At 43.5% G+C, this 21669-nt stretch overlaps 1 protein-coding gene across 1 annotated transcript in view; it reads left to right on the top strand.

The window, feature by feature from the left end:
- Positions 1 to 21669, top strand: part of LOC127231574 (alpha-tectorin) — a 127346-nt gene that overhangs the window by 21710 nt on the left and 83967 nt on the right. The window contains exons 6-7 of the mRNA XM_051197181.1: positions 1245 to 1371; positions 2950 to 3066. Of these exons, the coding sequence (XP_051053138.1) occupies positions 1245 to 1371; positions 2950 to 3066 (244 nt within the window). The remainder of the gene's footprint in view (positions 1 to 1244; positions 1372 to 2949; positions 3067 to 21669) is intronic.

Here is a 21669-nt window from a genome sequence, read left to right as displayed (position 1 = left end):
GTTCCCTAACTGCCAAATGGGAAAGAGTCTGTCTGCTTGCTTGCCGTCTGTTGTTGTCATCTATGACAAGGTGTCTGTTCAGGGATTTTTTTGCTATTTATTTGGACTGTAGTTGGATCATTAGTTGGGTTGGGTTGTGAGATACTATTCTTGGGAAGATGAGAGCAAACATCTCAGATAAGGGACTGATGAAAAACCAAAGTATAGATGCCATTAAAGTCCAGCTTGATAAACCAGTGAGATTTATTGAGGTTATTTATAGAAATATGAGCGAGGGGTTAATCGTGCCAGAAATGACACAATGGTAGTTGTATCACCAAAGCCCACCCAGCACTAGTGACTGTTCACAAAAATTGCAAACCTGGAGCACACTGAACAATCGCCAGGCAACTTAACAAGTTGGAGTGTGTCCATGTCCAAGTGGATCAGTTGGTCCTTGTTCCTTCTAGGCAGTTTGACTATTCTCCACTTTTTCCAGGCATGTGGGCTTGTCTATCGTTGATTCTCAGCAGTCTTTACTATTTATATTATTGGGGAGGGAGGGACCTAGTGAATCTTGTCAGTTTCAGGAACTTCTTGGAGCTACCTTAAGTTGTTTACTTTTAGTCTTAGGTGCTTCCCTATAGTATTTCACTGCCCTTAGAATGGTCCTGTTGCTTTACACTCCCTGTAAATATCCTGTCTTAAATATTTTCCTTCAAGGTGGAAGATTGTAATCTGGAGGAAACTACTACACACCAGGTTGAACTATTAGTTGGATTTTTGTTGAGTTGCTAGTAGTTGGGTTGTTGGTTGAATTGCTGAAAATATGATGATCCAGTTAGAAGCTGTTGTTTTGCAGTGGGAGATGGGAGGGTTTGGGGGAACCAGCCCACCTCTCTGTCCTTCACCACTGAGCTCACAAAAATGGAAGAGGCTTTTGCAATGGGTTTGTTTGTTGGTTTTTTTGTTGCTTGTTTTTGAGAGAGCATCTTACTACCCTGCCCAAGCTGGCCTGGAGCTCCAGATCCTGCCTTAGCTTCTGAGCACATGTAAATCTGGACGTGAGGCATTGAGCCTATTTTCTGGGGAAGTTACTTTGGAGTCCTACCATATTCCTGTATCCTTGGAAAGGGGCCAGCATCTGGCTGGCTGTTTGTACCTCAGCATTTCAGGAACTGCTAGGTAACTACTGCCTGACCATCTTATCTTCTTCCTTTTGTTCCTTTCTGCGTTTGCCTAACTTCCTTTTTTCCCCCCATTAGGTTTGCAGTCATGGGAAGACATTGACAAACTAAATTCCTTCCCCAAGCTTGAAGAAGTGAGATTGCTAGGAATTCCTCTTCTGCAGCCATACAGTACCGAGGAACGCAGGAAACTGGTGGTGGCCAGGTGTGTTGTGCTGCCCCTCTGCTTCCTTCTTCAGGGGCCGCAAAGGGGGGTGCGCTCTTTGGGGTGCTGTGGATTTTCCCTCTCCTGAGCAGGCTGGACTTGAGCTGCCCCTGGAGAGCTCAGACCTGCATAAGAAGGGTTGTAGCGTTGTGAGCAAAACCTAAAGCTGTCCTGCCAGGTGCTGGCGGAAAATTCCCTTGTAAATGCATGTTTTGTTTGTTTGAAAGCCCATTTTGAGTGATGAGCTGGAAGCCTGTTGATGGAGAATCATCTGATGCAGGTGTCCTTATTCCTCTAACATAATAGCAGCTACACCTGGAAGTGGAGCCGCCTCAGAGAGTCTGTTTTCCTCTTGAGTATTCATTGGTTGACTTAAGAAAACCCACTCTTACGGTCTTCTGTGTTCCCGGCCTTTCCTGTCCATAGCACTGCCTCTACACACTGCTGCAGCTTCCTTCCAGCGTGTATGCTTGCAGGAACCTTTAGCAGAAAGAAGATTTTGGCTAAAATGAAAAGAGCCCCAGGGCTTTGGCTGTGCTGTCTGTGTGCACCCCACGGGGAGCTCTTGGAGAACAGGCAGTGGGCATTGGGGTATCTGCAAAGAGTACCTCCTTAAGCACAGCATTGTTCTTTCTGCCCAGCTAATGCCCAGCTCTACACCTCCATGCCTGGACTTCTTACCACAGTCAGAGGGCCTACTGTTCCCCTTTGGGGAAGCCTGAGTCTCATGGTAGGTAGGCTTTAGGCTTTTTGTTCTTAACACAATTTTTTTTTACAAGCATAAGATGGTTTGTTAGTTATATATTCATATTGTATGAACTACACTTTGAACTTGTGTTATTTAACATAGCAGCCACCAGCCTGGATGGCTATGAGCCCTTGAATTAATGTCTTAACTAGTTTGAGATATAAACAGACACTGGATTTCCCCTAGTTTATATGAGCAAGAGACTATAAAAGAGCTCCTGACTTACTTTTTAAACTATTGTTTACAAGTGGAAATGCTCATATTCTAGTTATAGTGGATTAAATAAAATATATCATTACAATTTTACCTCTTTTTTTGCTTTTTAAAATGGAACTGGAGAGAGGCTCAGTGGTTAAGAGTACTTACTTTCTGTTCTTCCAGGGATCTGAGTTTGGTTCCTAGTACCCATGTCATGTGGTGTACAGCCACCTGTAACTCCAGCTATAGAATGTTGTTACCCTCTTTGGGCCTCTGCAGGCACCTGCACATGTGAATATATAGACAAACACAGATACATATCTATGAAACAAAGAATAAAAGCAGATTCTAAAGTGGAGCTACTAGGTACTTCAGATTCATAACCAGGCTACATTCTATCCACCTAAGTTGGACAGTGCGACCTAGAGCTGTTCTCTGAAATGCTAGGTCTAAAACAGAAGGTCGGTGTTACACCCGGAGATGCAAAACTCTATTTCATCCTTTTGATGACTTCATTGTGTGTCAGTCTTCACACAGGGACAAGGCCCAACCAGCTGTGTCCTTTCAAAGGCCATGACTAATTGCTTTATTTCCAGCCCCTTAAAATGTCTTTGTTTGGCTTTGACTTACAGATTGCCCTCTGTTTCCAAACTCAATGGCAGCGTTGTCACCGATGGAGAGCGAGAAGATTCTGAGAGGTTTTTTATCCGGTACTATGTGGATGTCCCACAGGAGGAAGTGCCATTCAGGTAAAATGCTCTCAGGAGGCACGGTAGAGTGCCAGGTCAAGGTGTCACCCCAGAGGACTCAGGCAGTAGGTTTAAAGAGAAAAAAAAGCATAAAAATAGACATAGTTTATCTTCCGTAGTACAGTGGATCTCAACCTATGGATCATGACCCCTTTGGGGGATCAAATGACCCTTTCACAGGAGTCACATATCAGATATTTACATTGTGATTCATAATAGTAGCAGAGTTATAGTCATTAAGTAGCAATGAAATAATTTCATGGTTGGGGGTCACCACAACACAAGGAACTGTATTAATGGCTTGTGGCATTAGGAAGGCTGAGAACCACTGCCGGCCGGCGTAGTACATTTTCTCTAGTCTTCTGTAGACAATGGACAGGTGCCTGGCTAACATCCGCTTTTCTCACACTAATTTTGTGTCACCAATTTCTCTTTTCAGAGCACATTGCTTTGTTTGTGTTTACTTTGGACCTGGTAGCTTCTACAGATTATATGAGGAAAGGACTGGAAAGTGGACTCTTGAAGGGATGAGTTAGGGTGGCTGCATAGGAAGATGAATGCCGGGCTGAGTTAGCATTGTCCGAATTTTGGGATGATGTCTTGGCTAATGTGAAGAAGTACCTTTAATACTCCACAGATAAAAAGGAAGGGTGGTGGGTGCATGTCACCAAATACACAAGAAAAGATACCCCTGAAAACAAATTTCCAAGTGTTGACAATTAGAATTTCTTGCCAAAAATGTTCCACATTTCCTTTATTTAAGAAAAAGCTGGGAGGCTGGAGAGATGGCTTGGGGGTTTAGAGCACTTGCTCTTGCAAAGGAACTGGGCTCATTTTCCAGCATTCATATGGCTCTCAGCCACCCATAATTTCAGTTCCAAGGAATAGAACTTCCTCTTCTGACTTCCTAGAGCACCAGGAATGCACACAAACATACATGTAAGCAAAACATTCGTACATATATGTTTCGGGATATGTTTCGGGATATTTGACTGCACTATTTGACTATATTTGACTAACTAAACTCTGAAACTGTGTTAACAAAATTAACCTTGGATCAGGAGGTGGAGCCAGTGACAAGAATTAGCCATAGAGAATATGGAGGACTCAGGGATACAGATAGAGAGATCCACAAGAAGCAGAAGTGAGGGACTTAGAGATTGGGATTTTTTTTTTTTGGTTTAGGACAAGTGGAGAGTTGCTTCTCTTGCTTGGTCTCCTGCCAAAAAGGAATGCCAGCTGGTTGCATCTAGGGTTCTCTGATCTAGCAGGTTTTCACCCCAACATCTGACTCCCAAGTCTATTGATAAATAGAATAATAGTAACTTAGTTAAAACCTACATTTGGTGGCTTTAGCCAAGCTGGTGCCCATACTGGCAGGACTGGAAATCCTGCCAGGCCTCACTCAACCTGAGTGATGGGGTGCTGACTGTAGGGCCACAGGGTACAGGTGGTGGTTAAAGCGTCAGTAGATTCAGGTGTGGTAAAGTCAGATGTATAGTGCCCACAGCCATCTTGGGCTCTCTGGGAAAATGGGAAGGGAACATAGGAGAATGGGAAGCTCTTGGGCCAGCTAGCTTGATGTGCACAGCACAAAACAATAGTGAGACCCTGTCTCAGATAAGGTGGCAGGTGAGGCCTGACAGCTAAGACTGTCCTCTGGCCTCCACATGCACACTGAGGTACACTCACATCCATGTATACATGCACAGATGCAAACAGGTGCAAGAAAGGAAAGAAGAAAGAAACTAAAGAAAAAAGAAATAGCTGGGTTTGGTGACATACACCTGTAATCCTAGACCTGGAGTTCAGTGATAGCTATGGTTATATAGAGAACCCCTTTCTGGAGGAAAAAGAGGGGAGAAGAAGGAGGAGGCAAAAAACTAAGCTTGGTGGCTTACCACGTCCGTATTCCTAGCACTAAAGAGTCCACTGGAGAGTTGGAAGTACAAGGCTATCCTTGACTACTTAGTTTGAGCTTAGCAAGTGCTAAATGTCTTTAAACAAATGAACAAAACTCCCACTATGAACAGTCAAACCAAAGTGGCAAAATCAGCAACGAGAAATCTTCAAGAATAACATGAGCCCCTACTAGATCCAGGGTTGAGCTGAGCAAGGTCGGCATTGGGGAGGGATGTGAGGCAGGTCAGTTGAACCTTATGTCTATTCTGATTCATTCTTGCTGGATGGGCATGTTTTCTCCTCAGATGAGTTAATATTTACAAACTAATATTTGTGACTTAAACTGGTGGGCATTCTGTAAGTTTGCATACTCTTTGTGGTTATTTAGAAATATTTGAACTCCCGAGTATTTAATTAAAATATTAGGGAAATTAAAGATTGTTCAGATTCTTTAAATTAACTCAGAACCACCAGGTGGGGAACTTTGTTATACCTTTTAATGTACACTATACATAAGAGGTTTAAACTAAATGAAAAGCAAAACAAATAGGTTTAAAAGGTGGTCCATGGTTGGCAGGGTGGCTTATCCGCTAAAGGGTTAATGGTGCTCACCACTAAGATTTCTGCAAGTTGTCTTGTGACCTCCACACACACAAACATCATGGCACCCAGGTGTGCTGGCTGCTCACACATATGCATGTGTACACATACACACATAGAGAGAGAATAGATAGATCTTAAACTTAAAGTATGGTCCAGTATCTATTCTCATTTGGCTAACTTACTAAAACCTGTAAATTCAGCTATGTAGGTACAGATTGACAGAAAGGAATAGATGAAATTGTTTTCTGTCTCTAATGGTGTAATTATCTTGAAGTACGTTTATTCCTCAGTAATAGGGTTCTAGGATGAATTCCATAGAAATCAACCGTGATTAGCTTTAATCATCAGAGAAGTGCATTATAAGGATATTGGGAAGAATTGTTAGGCATGAACCAAGAGAGGCTGTGACAGCCATAGCTTCAGCTCCCGTTTGATGTGTCACTGCTGTTTGTGGACACCAAGGTGCTGGGAACTACCTCTGACACCTGCAGCTGTGTCTTTTAAAACTCTATTAAGTTCCTATTATGTGACTAGTGGCATTGTAGAGCTAGCTAGTGAGGATGACCAAGCGCCTCCTAGTGTGGCTCCCATTCTAATCGTAGCTTTCATTGGCTTTCACTTCCACCAGAGACTGGCCTTGAGCTTAGGCCCTCTTGTCTCTGCCTCCTAAGTATGGGGACTACAGGTGTGACCACTATTCTTGTTTTAACCACAGTGTTTCTTTCTGGGCATTTTCTTGAACTGAATTCGAGACGTACTGAAACATCAGATTTTTGTTTGTTTATTTTGCTTTTCTTTTGGGCAGTGCTGAGGATGGAACCCAGGTTTGCTAGGTGAACTTCGTGGATAAATAAGAATCTGGTAAAACAAATAGGCTGATGGATGTTTATTCAGGGAGAAATCATTTACAACAGAAACAGATGACTGCCAGCAGGTTTCCATCCTAGGGATGCCTCCGGATGGTCTCGTCTCCGACCAGGAAGGAAGAGAGAGCCTGCTGGGGTTCCCGACCCCAGATCTAGTTCCTCCAGGTCACATCCACACCTGTCCCCACCCCCAATGGCTGTGGTCAGTGCAATAGGTGCGGGTGGGGTGGATCCTCTCACTACACCCACCTCTGTCTCAGCTACATCCCTAGCATCCTGATCTTCCACTTTCCCCAGATAGAAGCTGTTCACCAAACATAACAGCTTGCTTCTTAATCTTTCTGACGTCTACGTGCTTCTTTTCCCAGTTGTAAGAAAGATAATGTTTTTGCATGTTTTTAATGTCCCAGGTCATAGGGACTGCTGTGTTAAGTCTCAGACCTTTGGGTGGCCCATATTACTTTATATCATGATACCTGTTGACTCAGTAGTGAAGTTGACCAGACTAGTAATCTTTTACAGAATGATAGAAAATGAGAAAGAAAAAGAAAATAAAATTCATAAGTACCCACATGCACATAGCAATGAACCAAATGTAAATTTGGATTGATACTGTAACCTTGTACACTGGTCCTAGAGCCGCATTTGGCATTCACTGCTGTCTTCCATCACCTTCACCCCACCTCTACCCTGTTTGCTTATAGCTCTCTTAGACTTCAGGCAGTGCAGTCGAAGCCAGCTGTTTCTGTTGGAGTCTACACCCTTATTCATTTTACGTATCTGTACTTTGTTGTCTTTGAATTTCTCCCTCTAGACCTGCTAGTACAGGGAAATGCTAAAGAGAGCCTCTGGATGCCATCCACACCTAATGTGACCCCTTTATTTCCCCTGACACTTAATCACCTACCTTGGCTGACATTTCTACTAACTTTTCTTGGTGATACATTTGGCCTGGCATTGTGTAGAAGTAGAATGGACATTGTGAGTGCAGTTTCCAGGAGGATGTTATTCTGAAGGCTAAGCTTTGAAGCCTTGTAAACTTACCAGTCTAAAAGCTGTTTTGCAAGCTGTTTGCCATATGGACTTTTAGGGTATGTCATGCACTCTGCTGTCAGACTTTGGGATTGCAGACCTACTCTGACTCAGGAAGAACTGGCATTATTTTTAACCCAGTCTCTATGGTGATAGGGGTTGGGGTTCTCTAGGGGGAAACACTGTTGTTTCAGCTTAATGCTGTAGTTGAACAAGGTTCATGGGCTCTTTAAAGTGATCCTAAAGATGCCACAATCCATTCTCTGCTGCAAAGATTTGCACAGACTGTTTAATAGATTCACTTATTTTGGTGAAGGCATATGTATATGTGGGGGGGGCATGCGCATGCACACTAGAGCACGCCTGTGACTATGGGGGCCAGAGATTCTTATCTGCTGTCCTCCTCAGTTGTTCTCCACATTATATTTTGAGACAAGGCCTCTCACTGAAGCTGGAGCTCAATGATTTAGTTAACAAGCTTGCCAGCAACTTCCAGGAATCCTCCTGTCTTAGAGGTGGTGTTGTGGATATGAACTCAGGCTACAAGCACTGTACTGACTGAGCCCTCTCTCTAACCCCTGACACAGATGATTTAATGACTAATCCTTCCTTTCTACCTCTTTGTCTCATTATGCCTACTTTTCTGACCACTAAGACTTAAATGCCACAGCTTGGCTACTCCTGTCCTTCAAGTGGAAACCGGTAGACTAATCTCAGTCCTCTGCCTTCATCTCTAGCTTTTGAAGGTTTTGTCAGCGATGTGGGGACTCCTCTTACACTTTCAAGGCTTGGAGTAAGAAGTATCTTCTGGGTCTTCCTAAGGTTTCATGAATAGAAGGTGGGTGGAAGGCAGTATAGGTGGCATGATCACTTGTGTTACTCTTGTGTCCCTCAAGATTTTGAATTCTTGCACACTATCCTCTGTGTGTGTGTGTATGTGTGTGTGTGTGTGTATGTATGTGTGTGTGTTTGACATCTCAGCTTTCTTTAGCATAGACCATGATTAAATCCACTTTCTGGTCAACCATCTGGACACACACTATTACTGCTCTTGGCTGCTAATGAGGACCATCAGATTTGAGATATTTTGGCAAGTTCTGTGCCAACACGGCCAGCAAGAGCGAAAAGTGCCTTTCCTTCTTTGGTCTGAGCTCTGGGTCTCTACTTGGATACTTACTTCTAACACGTCTGTCTTCTCAGTGACTAGAATTGTGTTTTTGTGATTACCATCTCTGAGTGTGCCCTGATCTGATGCTAACGGGCCAGGATATATATGTGGAAGGGATTGGTGTATACTTATAAGAGGATTTTAGAGAAACAAACTCATTTGTAAATGTCATTACCTAGTCAGCTGGGGTGTTCAAAGCCTCTAAACGCCTTCATTCCATTCCTGTCTTGCTCTCTCTTCTAGAGGTATTGTACTTTTTAGATATTTTAATTATGTGTAGGTGTGTATGGGGATCTGTTTGTGGGTCTGTGAATGTGAGCGCTGGTGCTGGTGGAGGCCAGAGGTATTAGTATTAGATAGCCCTGGAGCTGGAGTTGTGGGTAGCTTTGAGCCACCCAGTGGTAGTGCTAGGAACTGAACTCTGGTTCTCTACAAGAGCAGCCAGCATGTGCTCTTCTGAACCATCATCTCCCCAGGCCTCTTTCTCCTGTCACTGCTTCAGCCTTCCTGTGGTCACTTAGTTATTTCAGTCTTTATTCACTTGCAGTGAAGAAGCAAGGATATAAACTCCTGTATATCTTTTATGGCTGCCTTAGCTGCTTTGTTAGGAAAATAAAGGCACCTTTTTTTGGGGAAGGGCAGGAATGGAATCTTAACCATGTAGCCCAGGCTATCCTCAAACTCACATTACTTATTTTTAGTTGTGGGGGTGCCTATGAAGATCACAGGAGTTCCTTGGTTTCCTGGAGCTGGAGTTAACAGGTGCTTTGCCCAACAAGGGTGCTGGGAGCCAAACTCTGGTCCTCTGGAAAAGCAGGGAACATTCTTAACCCCTGAACCACCTCTCCAGCCCCTAGCTGTGAATTCTTGATGCTCCTTTCTCAGCCCTGTGAGTGCTGGGATAATAGGCATGTACCACCATGCCTGACTAGAATGCAGTTTTAATAGTACTTGCATTTTCAGTCTCCTCCCTGGGCATAGTTTATGAGGATTTCACCCTAATATCCTTTTATTTAAGCCCATAAGCTAGCAGGTTCTGTGCCTCATGTGGCCTTGAATTCATAAGCTCCTCATTCTTGGCAGGGCTGCCGGTCACCCCAGCCTTGCACGTGACCATGGGTGATAATTAGTACTTTCACTTCTCCACACTAAGGATTTAAAGAATGTCTCTGTGAGCACTGATATGATGCCCTCTGGCCTCTCCTAGGCAGAAACCAAGCACAGATTGACCTTCATTACCTGACAGTCTATTGCTTGTAATATTGACCTTCATTACCTGGCAGTCTATTGCTTGTAATTCATCTGCGCCTTGATACTAATTTCTTAGTGCAAACAACAGAATCATCTCAGGACAAGTTAAGTCTGGTAGGAATTTAGTAAGAGAATCATAGCTGCTGTGTGGCTCACACAACTGACAAGAAGATTAGAGAATTATACTTGTGCGGAATCAGTGGAAGGCATGGCCCAGCCAGGATTTCTGTGTCCATGCATGAGTGACATGCTTCTGATAGTTGAAAGTTGGACAGACCTGAGCAGGTGGCTGCCACCATCACCATCTGACTTTTGTAGCCATGCCTGTGAATCCTCAGGTCTGCATCTGCTGGACACAACCTCTGAAGGAACTGGAGAAATGGCTTAGCAGTTAAGAGTGCTTTCTGCTCTTACAGAACACTTAACTTTGATTCCCAGCATCCATGTGGCAGCTCACAACTGTCTGGACCTCCAGTTCAGGGGCTCTGATGCCGGCTTATGAAGTCTATGGGCTCCTGCACACATGTGATGGACACAGATACACACACACACACACACACACACACACACACACACACACAAATAAGCACACACAAGCTGTCATACCTTCCTCTCTACCTAGTTCTTAAGATTTAAAATGACAGGCTTATATCATTTCCTCTCTTCTAGTTTTTGGGGAACACAGAAAGAATATTTTCTCTTTAGTGTTTGCACTTCCTTTTAGCTACTTGCACCATATGTTTTGAGCCACCCCCACCCCTGACCAAGGCCCTAATGAGAAGTACATTCAGATATAGGTAGCTGAGGGTGACAGCCATCAATCACTACAGTGCCTATTCCCTAGTAGTTTTCATATAAATCTCCTGGTGGATTTATTCAGCAAATATTTTGAGCCCTTGTGATATGACAGAACCATGCTATGTGTCTAAAAGGGAATTGTGGGGGCTTGTTATGTGGCACAGTGGTAAAGGTGCTTGCCACCCAGCCTGACAACATGCTCCATCCGTGGTGCTCACATGGTGAGAAGAGAGAGCCACCTCCTGAGAGTGTCCTTTGTGCCTCCCCATGCACCACACAATAAATGATGCAACATAGCTTTTAAATTTGGTGTAGTGGCATTTATGTTTGACAACCAGTGTAGGTGACAGATAAGAAAACAGTGTAAGGTTTATGTGTACTGAAGTGTGTAGTGGGTGTAGTATGTGTCCACTGTGGATAAGAGTAGTGATATATGAGCAGAACATTGGTACTATACTCACCCTCCTCTCTTCCAGATCACATACATTGCCTCTTCCTAAAATGCTGATGACACCCTAGTCATCCTAGTACCTGGTGGAAGTGTTTGTGACTCCTTAGGTAATCCAGTCTTTACCCTGACTGGGAAGGGATTTAGGTTCCTGGAAAGCATGTCCATTTGTTTTGAAAAACAAAAAACAAAGAAACAAAACATTTCTCTTCCTTTGACTAAAGCTGCTGATGGTCCTGGTACTTTTAACTCAGTGTCCAAATCGATTTCCTGTACTGACTTCCTCTCTATGGTCTCCTGTACTGACTTCCTCTACAGTCTCCCCTAGTTTCAATTCTCTGAAAACCTCTCTCTGGCTTTCCTGCCTCATGTTAATTAGAAGTATGTCACTCTACTTAATTTAGACATCAGTGAGGAAAGAGACCCAGGTTGTCTCTGAGTGAAGTATGATGGGCCATGATGGCGAGCAAGCTAAGGGCCCCTTAGGTAGCAGAGTTACTTGGTGACTCGGTAGCTTTCTTCATATGTTTGGTTGTGACTGATCATTGTACCAATGGAACTTACCATGAAACACCCAGAGATTTACCGAGTCTATTTTCCCACCCCAGAATAAAATGTTTAGGGCACTGAAGGGAGCCACACTTCAGTGTGGTGTGTCTTGTAAGTGTAAGAGTTCAGTAATTGCTTACAGGTGCTTACTATTTTCATTGCCTTCTCCTGCAAGGTGAGGTCTCTTTGCTGTGGCCGCTTATGGTGAATAGCTGGTTAGCAGGAAACTGAGCCACCTGACATAGTCTACATGTTATTTACTTTGTCAGACATCCCAAAGAAGAGAAGCCTCTGTTCTCAGATGCTTGGCCCCTGAGCATCCCCGTGTTTGCTGGTCAATAGACCCGTTCTTTTAGAGTCTTCCTCTGTGCCTCATCTCTCAGTGGCTCGTGGAGCAGTGGTGTACTGTTTCAAGTAACTCCAGTGCTGCAGGTGGCTGGAAAGCTGTCCTCTCCTGGCTGGTCATGTTTCAATCACTGGCTTCTTCTGCCTCACCAGGAGAACTTCTAGGAATTGATTCTAGATCCTAGCTGGGATTCAGGGGACAGTTTAATTTCTTTACTGATTACTTTCTGTAAACCAAGTGGCACTGACCCCAGGAGCTGGGGTGATGGACAAACAGCAGTGTCTGGAGAGGCTTGCTTCAAGGCCAAGTCGATGATGACAGCTTTCCTTGGCTGGGTCCTGACCTCTAGAGGCTGAGTTTTCCCAAACCTTTCCTTCTTAGATTCTTTTCTCCACTCATCCATTTCATACCATTAGCCAGTCCTGTAACTCTGAATGCCACCTGTATTGTGATAAATGCCACATTGACCTGCCCCTCAATTACAGACTAGTGTTTGCCGTTACCTGCTTGACATATCACCTGGATGACAGAACATCGTGTGTCAGACTTGGGATTTGTCCCTTCCCACACCTGATCTTCTTCGGCCACATCTGCCCATCTGCCCACTCCTCACTCCTTTGTTGCTGCCTTAAGCTCTTTCGAGAGCTATGGAACCACCCACGATTCTGTTCTCCTTAGCCTTTATCTAGAGCAGTGGTTCTTAGCCTTCCTAATGCTTTGACCCTCATGTTGTGGTGATCCCCAGCCGTACAATTATTCTCATTGCTACTTCATAACTAATTTTACTACTGTTACCAATGATAATGTAAATATTTTTGGAGATAGAGAGTTGCCAAAGGGGTCCTGACCCACAGGCTGAGAACTGCTGATCCCTTTTAAGGAAACTGTCCTTAGATGGCTTGTAAGTTCTGTCTATCGTGTGTCTATCGTGTTCTTGTGCTCAAACTTTCACCATGTGTTGCCTGTACTGTTATATTATAACAGCTTAGTAACCAGTCTGTGAGCCCACCAGTTGACAGGAACTCAAGCCTATGTATATTTCAAACCCCAGAAGCAGGCACCTGCTTGCTGGTGACCAACACATCTAGTACACTCTCCCCTCAGGCTCTGGCTCTGGCTCTCTCAGTTTGGTCTGCACCAAGCAAGTTACCTGTGTAGCTTTTTCTCTCGCTGCCACCTTATTTGAGAGTCTTCCTTTGCACACCTTTGTCTCCCGCCACTTCCTTAACTTACTTTGATTTTATCACCAACACCTGATTTGTATTATATTGCCTGTCCATTCATTTGTTAGTCCTTCCATCCCTCCCACACTGCACTGTCAGTTGGCCAGATGTAAAAACACTTTCTGCTCAGTGCCTTTCTTTCTGCTCAGTGCCTTTCTTTCTGCTCAGTGCCTTTCTTTCTCCTCGGGACCTAGAACGTTGCCGGCAGTGTCCCAGTGCTTAGTAATACCACTGCAGTCAGAGTGCACGAGGACAATTAGGTCAGGGAAAAGATCGTCCACTCTAGAAAATGTTTGTGTTGACCTATGAAGGGGAGGAGAACATTCTGGATGGCATTTCCACATAACTGGTGAGAGGTAGAACTTGGGAAGTTTTGAAAGTAGTAGTGAGCGGAAGGGAGGAGTTGGCTGCTGAGTACTTAGCCGTTCTTTTATCTACTGCAAGTAGGAAATTGCTGCAAGTTTGATGTGAGTGTGGGTCAGTTAAAAGGGAGGGCTTGGGTTCTGGTTACAAGGAGGGGCTGAGAGAGACCTGAAGACTGAATTAGTCATAGAGACTGTAGTAAAAGAGGCCGTGTGCTGGACACCACAGGCCTTTATAGAGGATGCCCATGTTTGGCTGAATTATAGAGTTTAGTCCTCAGAAAACACATTGCACAGCACTACTTGTTTTCAGATATTTATAGTTGTGATTCCCCTAGGGGTATATAAACATCATTCAGGGAGGCAGGAGCCTCCACGCTGACGGCTCCCGTACATGTGTATATTATTTTTATTTTGCCCTTTATCAGATGTCTGTCACACTGCTTCTGTTTACCGTTTCCCTTTATCTTGTGTTTGCTTCCTCTCTCCATCTCCTCTGAGAGACTGGATTTAAATTGCTTCTTTAGTACTGAACTGATACACAGCCCTCTGTTTAATTTTAAAGAGAAAAAAAACAGGACAAAAAGAGGCAGCTTCCTTTTGGATGTCATCATGCTATGTATCTTTGGGGTACAGTGGCTTCTTGTTCCGAGCACAGTAAGGGGAAGTGAACTGATTTGGGGTGGGGGTTTTTTAGACTTTAAAATTTCATACTTCATCCAAAGAGTTGTAAGAGCCGAGTTAAGTGTTCACTGCTTGACGGAGGAATGCTGCCTTCAGAGCCTGCAACGGAGCGGGCAGGAAACAGCTTTCTTAGCTTTTCTTTGCTTTACTCCCCTCAAAAGCTGCTTCCCCACTTTGTGTCCTGGGAAAGCTTCTTTATGATGTCAAGGATTAGACGTCCAGTTCCTAGAAGTGCTTACTGAGTTGTCACCAGTGGCATGCTTTGTGAAGTATGGAGGCTGCTTTTTCTGCTAGAGACTAATGGGTTTTCTTAGCTGAGCTGATTGTATCTGCCTGTGATTGTGAGACAGGGCAGCGGGCTGTATTTGGACACCACCCTGATGAAGGCCCGTTTTGTCTCCCATGCTGGAGGAATCCTAGCACACTGTGTCTGTTACCTCATATTCCTTCCACACAGAGGAGCTGCTGTTGTGAAGAGCATTCCTTCCCTGGACAAGGGTCTCCTGGGGTTCTGTGCACTGCCAAGCTCCATCATCCTCTGTCAGGGCGGTGACACAGCACCTGCTCACGTTAGGCTGGGAGTCTGAGGAGAGACAAAAGGGGCTTTCTCCTCCCAGCTCCTTGGAGACCCTCTGAAACGTTAGCTTTCCCTGTAGCTTGCAGGCTTTGTCACTCCAGTTACCCAGGGCTTGGTTTTGACTTCTTGCCTCTTTCCCAGCCTGGCAGGAGGTAGCTCTCTCCCTATCTTGATGGCAGTTACGGATGAGTTTTCCAATATACCTGCAAAGGAGAGGGAGAATGAGTCTTCCGAGTTCCCTGGTTTTTTGGACATTGTCTTTGTTCTCTAAACTTTAGCTTTGGCTGGAATGAGTAGCTAGCTTTATCTTTTTGGTGTTTTTTTTCTTACTGAAAAATACTTACAATAATAAAACACCCATTTTCCACCATCCAGAACTGATGAGGTTAATATTTCACAATATTTTTACTTTATTTTTAATTAAAAAGAAATAACATCACAGGAAAAAAATGTTTTTATGTTTTTTGTTTGTTTGTTTGTTTGTTTGTTTGTTTTTCCTCTCCTCTCATTCAATTCCTTACTCCAGGAAGTAACCAGAGAAAGAATTGTTTTTTTAGGATTAGTGTGTGTGTGTGTGTGTGTGTGTGTGTGTGTGTGTGAGTGTGTGTGTACATGTGTGTCTGTGCATGTGTATATCTGTACACCTGTGTGTGTATGTATGTGTGTGCGCGCACATGTGTGTCTGTACACGTGTGTGTATGTATGTGTGCACGTGTGCGTGTGTGTGCACGTGTGCGCGTGCGTGCGTGTGTGTGTGTGTGTGTGTGTGTGTGTGTGTGTATACATGAGTACAGGTACCCACAGAAGCCAGGAGAGCTCTCCTCGTATTCCCCTAGGGCTAGAGTAAGAGGTGGTTGTGAGCTCTCTGATGTAGGCACCAGAAATTGAACTCAAGTCCTCTGCAAAACCAGTATGCTCCTAACTGTTGAGCCATTTTTTCCAGCCTGTCATGACAATAATTTGATGTGTATCTTTGATATCTTCTTTTTTAAACCACCACCAAAATAGACAGTAGGGTTTATATTTCTGTGTCAATGAATATCTCCCCATGGTCTGTGGCATCTCCAGCTGATGTTTTCAGCTTGTACTTTGTTGGAAACAGGATCCCCCCCCCCTTCATCATTCCCCTCCAACTCTTTCCCCACCATGTCTCCCTCCCAAATTCACATTTGGTTATTGCTGGTGAATAGGAAGGCCAATGAAGAGTTTGCACGCTGATCTTTTGTCATTCCTAAGGACATATGGAATAGTTCATATGTACTTCCTTGGGGATTTCTCAACACACAGTTATTTCCTCATGTAATTTCTGTGCTGCACCAGACAGGCTGGGATGTCTCAGTGGTAGAACATTTGTGTCGCATGTATGATGGAGGCTCTGAGTTCAGTCCTTAAAACCACCCAAACCCAGAAGTCTTGCAGTGATCCATCCTCTTCCTCACCTGAGGAGAATGTCTGGAAGGCTTTAGTATAAAGCATTCTGATATAAAACTGGACTTTGATTGAGTTGAGATTGTTTTATTCTTGGTTTTCTAGGAAGTTTCTTGAGTCATTGAATAGCACCAGGTTTTGCATTCTGATTAACATTTTCTTTTGTTAGTCTGGATTTTAACACTGTGTTTGCTTGCTGAACCATTTTTGCATTCCAGTGTTCAACTCATTATGGAATAAGAAATATCCTTTATAAGCAGGTAGGACTTAATTTTATGCTATTTGGAATATTCCCATTTATTTTTCATATGTAAAATTGGTCTATAATAATTTTCTGCCCTTCTGGGATTTAAGTGTTGCACTAGCTTTGTAAACTGAGTTGGGCTGGTAATTTTTTATTTTTCTAGTAAGTATTTCGCTTAGCTTTAAGATTTTAGACTCATTGCAATACTCTTAGGAGCTGTGGGCTATGTGTCTCAGTTTCTACATTGTTTTATTTTCTTCTTGATGGACAATGCTTCTACATGAAATCTGGTTGAAAATTTAAACTTGTAGCAAAAAGTTAATCTTCCTACTCACGTGCTTAGCAGCCATGAAGTACTTAGTTCCCAGGCAACCACTAGTAGGGGTTCTGATAATCCCACTGCAGTTCTGTGCTAAATTTCTGTGTGAAGATGGTCACAAAGCATTGATTCAGAGCTGTTGTACATCTTCAGTACCAACCCTAGTGAGACCCTTGCCGTGTGAAAAGCAGGCTATACCATTGTTCATTGCCTTTTACATTTCTAGTAATGTTCACTTCTGCTTTTCCCATTTATCTTGCTGGATCCTATTAAATGATTATCTTGTATCTGGATCCATTTTAAATTTTAAGACTTTTGGGGTGTGTGTATATATGAGTGTATGTGTTTGTGGTGTGTGTACATCTATAGGCCAATGGATCCTGGGTGTCCTACACTGTCATTTTCTGTTTGAGATAGACTCCAACTTAGCCTGGAGCTGGTGCAGTCAGCTAGCCCCAATTCCCAGGTCCCACCCTCCACAGTGCTGAGGTTAAGCGTGTGTTTTACAGGGGTACTGCTATCTGAATTCAGACTGTCATGCTTGCCTAGCAAGCATTCCTAGTCACTGAGGCATTTTTCTAGCACTACATTATTCTTTTTTAAAATCAGATTTATTGCAATATAACTGACATGGAGTACATTTTCACCCTTTTTAGTTTATAGTTCTGAATTTTGACAGTCCCATTATATAACCTCCAACACAAGCAGAATCTAAAATTCCTATCATCTAAAAACTATTTCCTCTTCAACCTTTTCCCCTGACTTCTACCCTCTGTCAGCTCCAGATTGTTTTCTGTGCTGGCTGTTTTGGCTTATCTGGAATAATACACCACTAGAATCGATACAGTCTGTAGCCCCTTTTAATTGAAACATTTATTAGGAGTAATTATAGGTTCACATGCAATTGCAAAAACAATTTGTGACAAATGATAGCACCTGTTCCTTGTAGTGACAGTGTCTTTCCATGGGAGGCAATTGGACAGAGAGAAATCAAGTGTTAGGACCATTCAAGTGTATGTGGCAGATTGAGAAATGAGACACACTCCTGCCACTCCAGGGTATGGAGGCTGATATGGGAGGTTCTGAAGCTCATGGCTTACATGGTGAGACACTTCCAAAAATGGGAGAAAAGTAAAGGAGCCCTTGAAGAAAAATTGAAAGGGGATGAGTAGGAGTGAGGATTGAGTGTCTAGACTGATGCTCATTCTCACAGCAAGCCACTGAGGTGGTTGGAGCTAAGAGGGATGATGGCTTAGACCAGAGCTTGAGTTCTTGATTCATCCTTTGCGCTAAAGCTCAAGGTTCATGATCAGGCTCTAATGACATATCAGTAAAGTATATGCTAGATGATCTGTGAGGTGCCTTCTGCCTGTGATGCTCGTGTGTTTGAGTAAGGATATCAGTGGCCTTAAAGCTGTCAGTAGAATACAAAATCTGTTAGGGAACATTAAGATTTCTTCTCTGCTGTGCTGTGGATGGTACAGTCTCAATACACAGTATGTTGTAGCAGAGACTAGACAGGGTGTTCAGAGGACACTTGTGGTGCAGTCTCAGTGGGAGAAGGTATATTGTAGCACGGGCTAAATGGATACTTGGGATATAGTTTGAGTTCCCAGAATGCCCCAGGAGCAAAGTAAACTTAAGGAATGCTCATTTCTAATTTCTTCAAGGATTATATTTAACCAAATGGGCCACTGGGAATTTTTCATGTTTTATGTCTCACATTTTTTAAGGAGAGATCTGTACAAGGAACTTCTGAACACAAGTGCATGAAATTTTTCTCACTTACTAAGCAAGGCTTATAAATACTAAATAATTATTAATAGCCAGATGAAGAAGATACTGGTCCATAGGATGCAAGTTGAGAAGTTGGTTTTGAAGAATATTTAAGCATCTGGAACTGTTTGGTTGTCTAAGACCACAGCTTTGTGAAGACATTGAGGGGATACTGTGTGAAGCTCAGGAGCCTCAGTGCAGATGGGGCCCAGCTTGGGTGGACTTTGAGTTACAGGTGAAATACCCAAACTAAAAGACTAGGAAGAAATCTGTTCTAAATTGTACCAGGCTTTTGTAAAATGGAGACAGTTTGTCCTGGAGCCACACTAAATTCATGGGAAGTCATAAGCTGCTTAAGAATGGATTTCATACAATGACTGATGTCCATACAAACTCTTCAGGAGAACTGAAGAGTAGACCAGCCACCTCCTCAGGCTTGCCTCTAGAATACCACAAAAGTGCTTCCAAGGACACTGTTACCTCTGTAGTAAACCTGGTGGAGGTAGGTGTGATGCCTATCTCAAGCACTGTCCTTGGTGCTTCTTAGATCACCTTAGCTTGACCTTCAGAGCAGCAGGATGCTGCCAGGCTGTTGACTCCAGGAATGAACCTTGCTTGAACTTTAGTCTGGTAATTAAGAAGTTGCTACCCAGACTGTCCCCATGCTGTGTCTGCTAGATCCATTTAGTGCTGACTGATACTGGTAGAAGCTAAATCTTGTCTGCAGGGAAATGTGGGAAATGTAGTTTTCAGCTTTTTAAACTCTGTAGTATAAGAAGGCCAACCAGAAAGAGATTCAACAAAGATAGACATGTATTGAAAGAAAATGTGTCCCTTCCGACCATTAACAAGAGTGACTCTAATTTATAAGGTGTACGGGCAAGAGAGCAATAGATAAATTAATTGGACATTTAGAAGGAAGAGGAATTACAACATGTTAATTGATTGGATGAAGGCAATGGAGGAAAGAGATATGACAGGAAGAAATCAGACAGTTCGGGTTTTGCTAGAATAACTGGATAGTTTTCAGTACTGTTTACTAAGACATGAAACATTGGCAGAAAGCTAACTGGGGGGGGGGGTAATAGTGGGTTATTTCTGTGCATGTTGAGCTTGAGAAATGTATAGGACAGTACAGTGTCCCAGCATAGGGATCATTTGATCTCTAAACACACTTGTTCATTTGTAGCAGTGAGGCTGATTGCTGCGTGTGGTTATGGCTTAGATTATAGGTAATGTTTATGGTTGACATCAGTTCATTTGTCTACAGTGTCAAGTGAGTCGAGAAATACAAATTTATCATTGTTTAGTTTTGTATTTAAGAAGGTTTGGGGTTATTATTAATTCTCTAATTCTGTCATTGAATTTTTTTCCCTGGAAGGACTCATGGGAACTCTATTCCCTCTGTCCTTTCATTTTTTAGAATGTCTCCTAGCCAATATTATTGCTGAAGAGAATTGGACCAGGGGCTTGGCTGCTCTTTCTCAACCTGCTTGTCTGACTGGTAATGGGGCATCCTCCCCTCCCTCCCTCCCTCCCTCCCTCCCTCCCTCCCTCCCTCCCTCCCTCTCTCCCTCCCACCATCTCCTTGAACTCTCTTTTGTACTTCTACACTTCCTACTCCCTAGACCACTGTGGTTGTGGTGTCCTTTCTTCTCTCTTCTTGGTGTGCTTGCTCTTAGATTGCTTTCTGCCTCTGTTTTCCAACTTTCTTCTCGTTCCTTCCATCCATTCCTTTTCCTGTGACATATGCTTCCATTTCTATGACTTATGTGGACTTTGAATGAACGTGGACAGTTGTCAGGTTGTTGGAACATGGCATGTGTTAGCTCTCCCTGACCCCTTTGTTATTGCCTCTTTTGTCCCTTTTAGGTGGTGTTTGAGGGTGCTGCTCTTGTTTCTACTTTTCTGTAGTCTGGAGGGGAAACATCTCTTTAAATTGGGTCAATTCATTTGACCCTATGGGTTACACTTCCATTTTTGAGCTTCTGTTTTATGATCACAATTGTCTCTGCTTGTATGAAAGCATGTGGCAGGAAGGCATGGGAACGACTTAAATGTGGAGCCATCTGCAATCTCAAGTCCTGGTGTGGTGTGGTGTGGTGTGGTGTGGTGTGGTGTGGTGTGGTGTGGTGTGGTGTGGTGTGGTGTGTGTGTGTGTGTGTGTGTGTGTGTGTGTGTGTGTGTGTGTGTGTGTGTGTTGTGATTGGGTTACTGTTTGCTAAGCTCCTGACAGTGGACAGACAGGCAGGATTCCGATCTCTGGAGCTTCTCTCCATCCTGGTTCCTCCATACTCTGGCTGACTCCTTCATCCCTGGCCCTGTGTCTTTCACTGAAGCAGACTTTCTCTCTTTACCTTCTTTCTCTGCAGTCTGAGGATCTATAGTCTGAGGATCTGACTTGATCTGTTCCCCCACTACTGGGCTCTGGGCTCCATTTGAAAGGTTCTGGCCATGAGGTTATGCCCCCATTGTGTTGCTGATGATGGTGTGTGGTTCTGGTTTTTGCTTTCTTGTTTGTTTTCATCTGGGCTTAAGCACTGGGAGACAGTTCTACAGGCTGTCATGTCACACGAGCACCTTCTCTAAGTCTTTTCTGAGGAGACTTCAGTTGTAGGTTCTAAGATGTCTAAGATGTGTGTATGCTTTATTATTGCAAGCTCCAAAGCAGTAGGGATATAATGTTGGTATATATTATATATAATACAATATATAAACTTAGAATGTCCAGGGTGTTTACTGGACAGTTGTTTTATTTATGGCTGCCCTTCGGTACATTTGCTAATGAGGAAGCAGATTCAGAGGACACCATGAGCTGCAAAGTCATCATGGTAATCACAAGGCGGGCTTGAAAGTCAGGACCTGTGCTATTTTTACTACACCCTGTTTCTCCCTCCATCTCTCAGCACAATGTCTTACTGTGTCATTAGTGTTCTACTAACCTTATTATGACACTGATTGTACTTAGAAGCCAGAAGTAGAGTGGGAGAGCTGGAGCATAATGCTACATGACTGTCATGTTCTGAT

Source organism: Phodopus roborovskii, unplaced genomic scaffold (assembly GCF_943737965.1).
Source record: "Phodopus roborovskii unplaced genomic scaffold, PHOROB, whole genome shotgun sequence".
Classification (NCBI taxonomy): Eukaryota; Metazoa; Chordata; class Mammalia; order Rodentia; family Cricetidae; genus Phodopus; species Phodopus roborovskii.
This window is presented reverse-complemented; position numbering and strand designations above follow the sequence as displayed.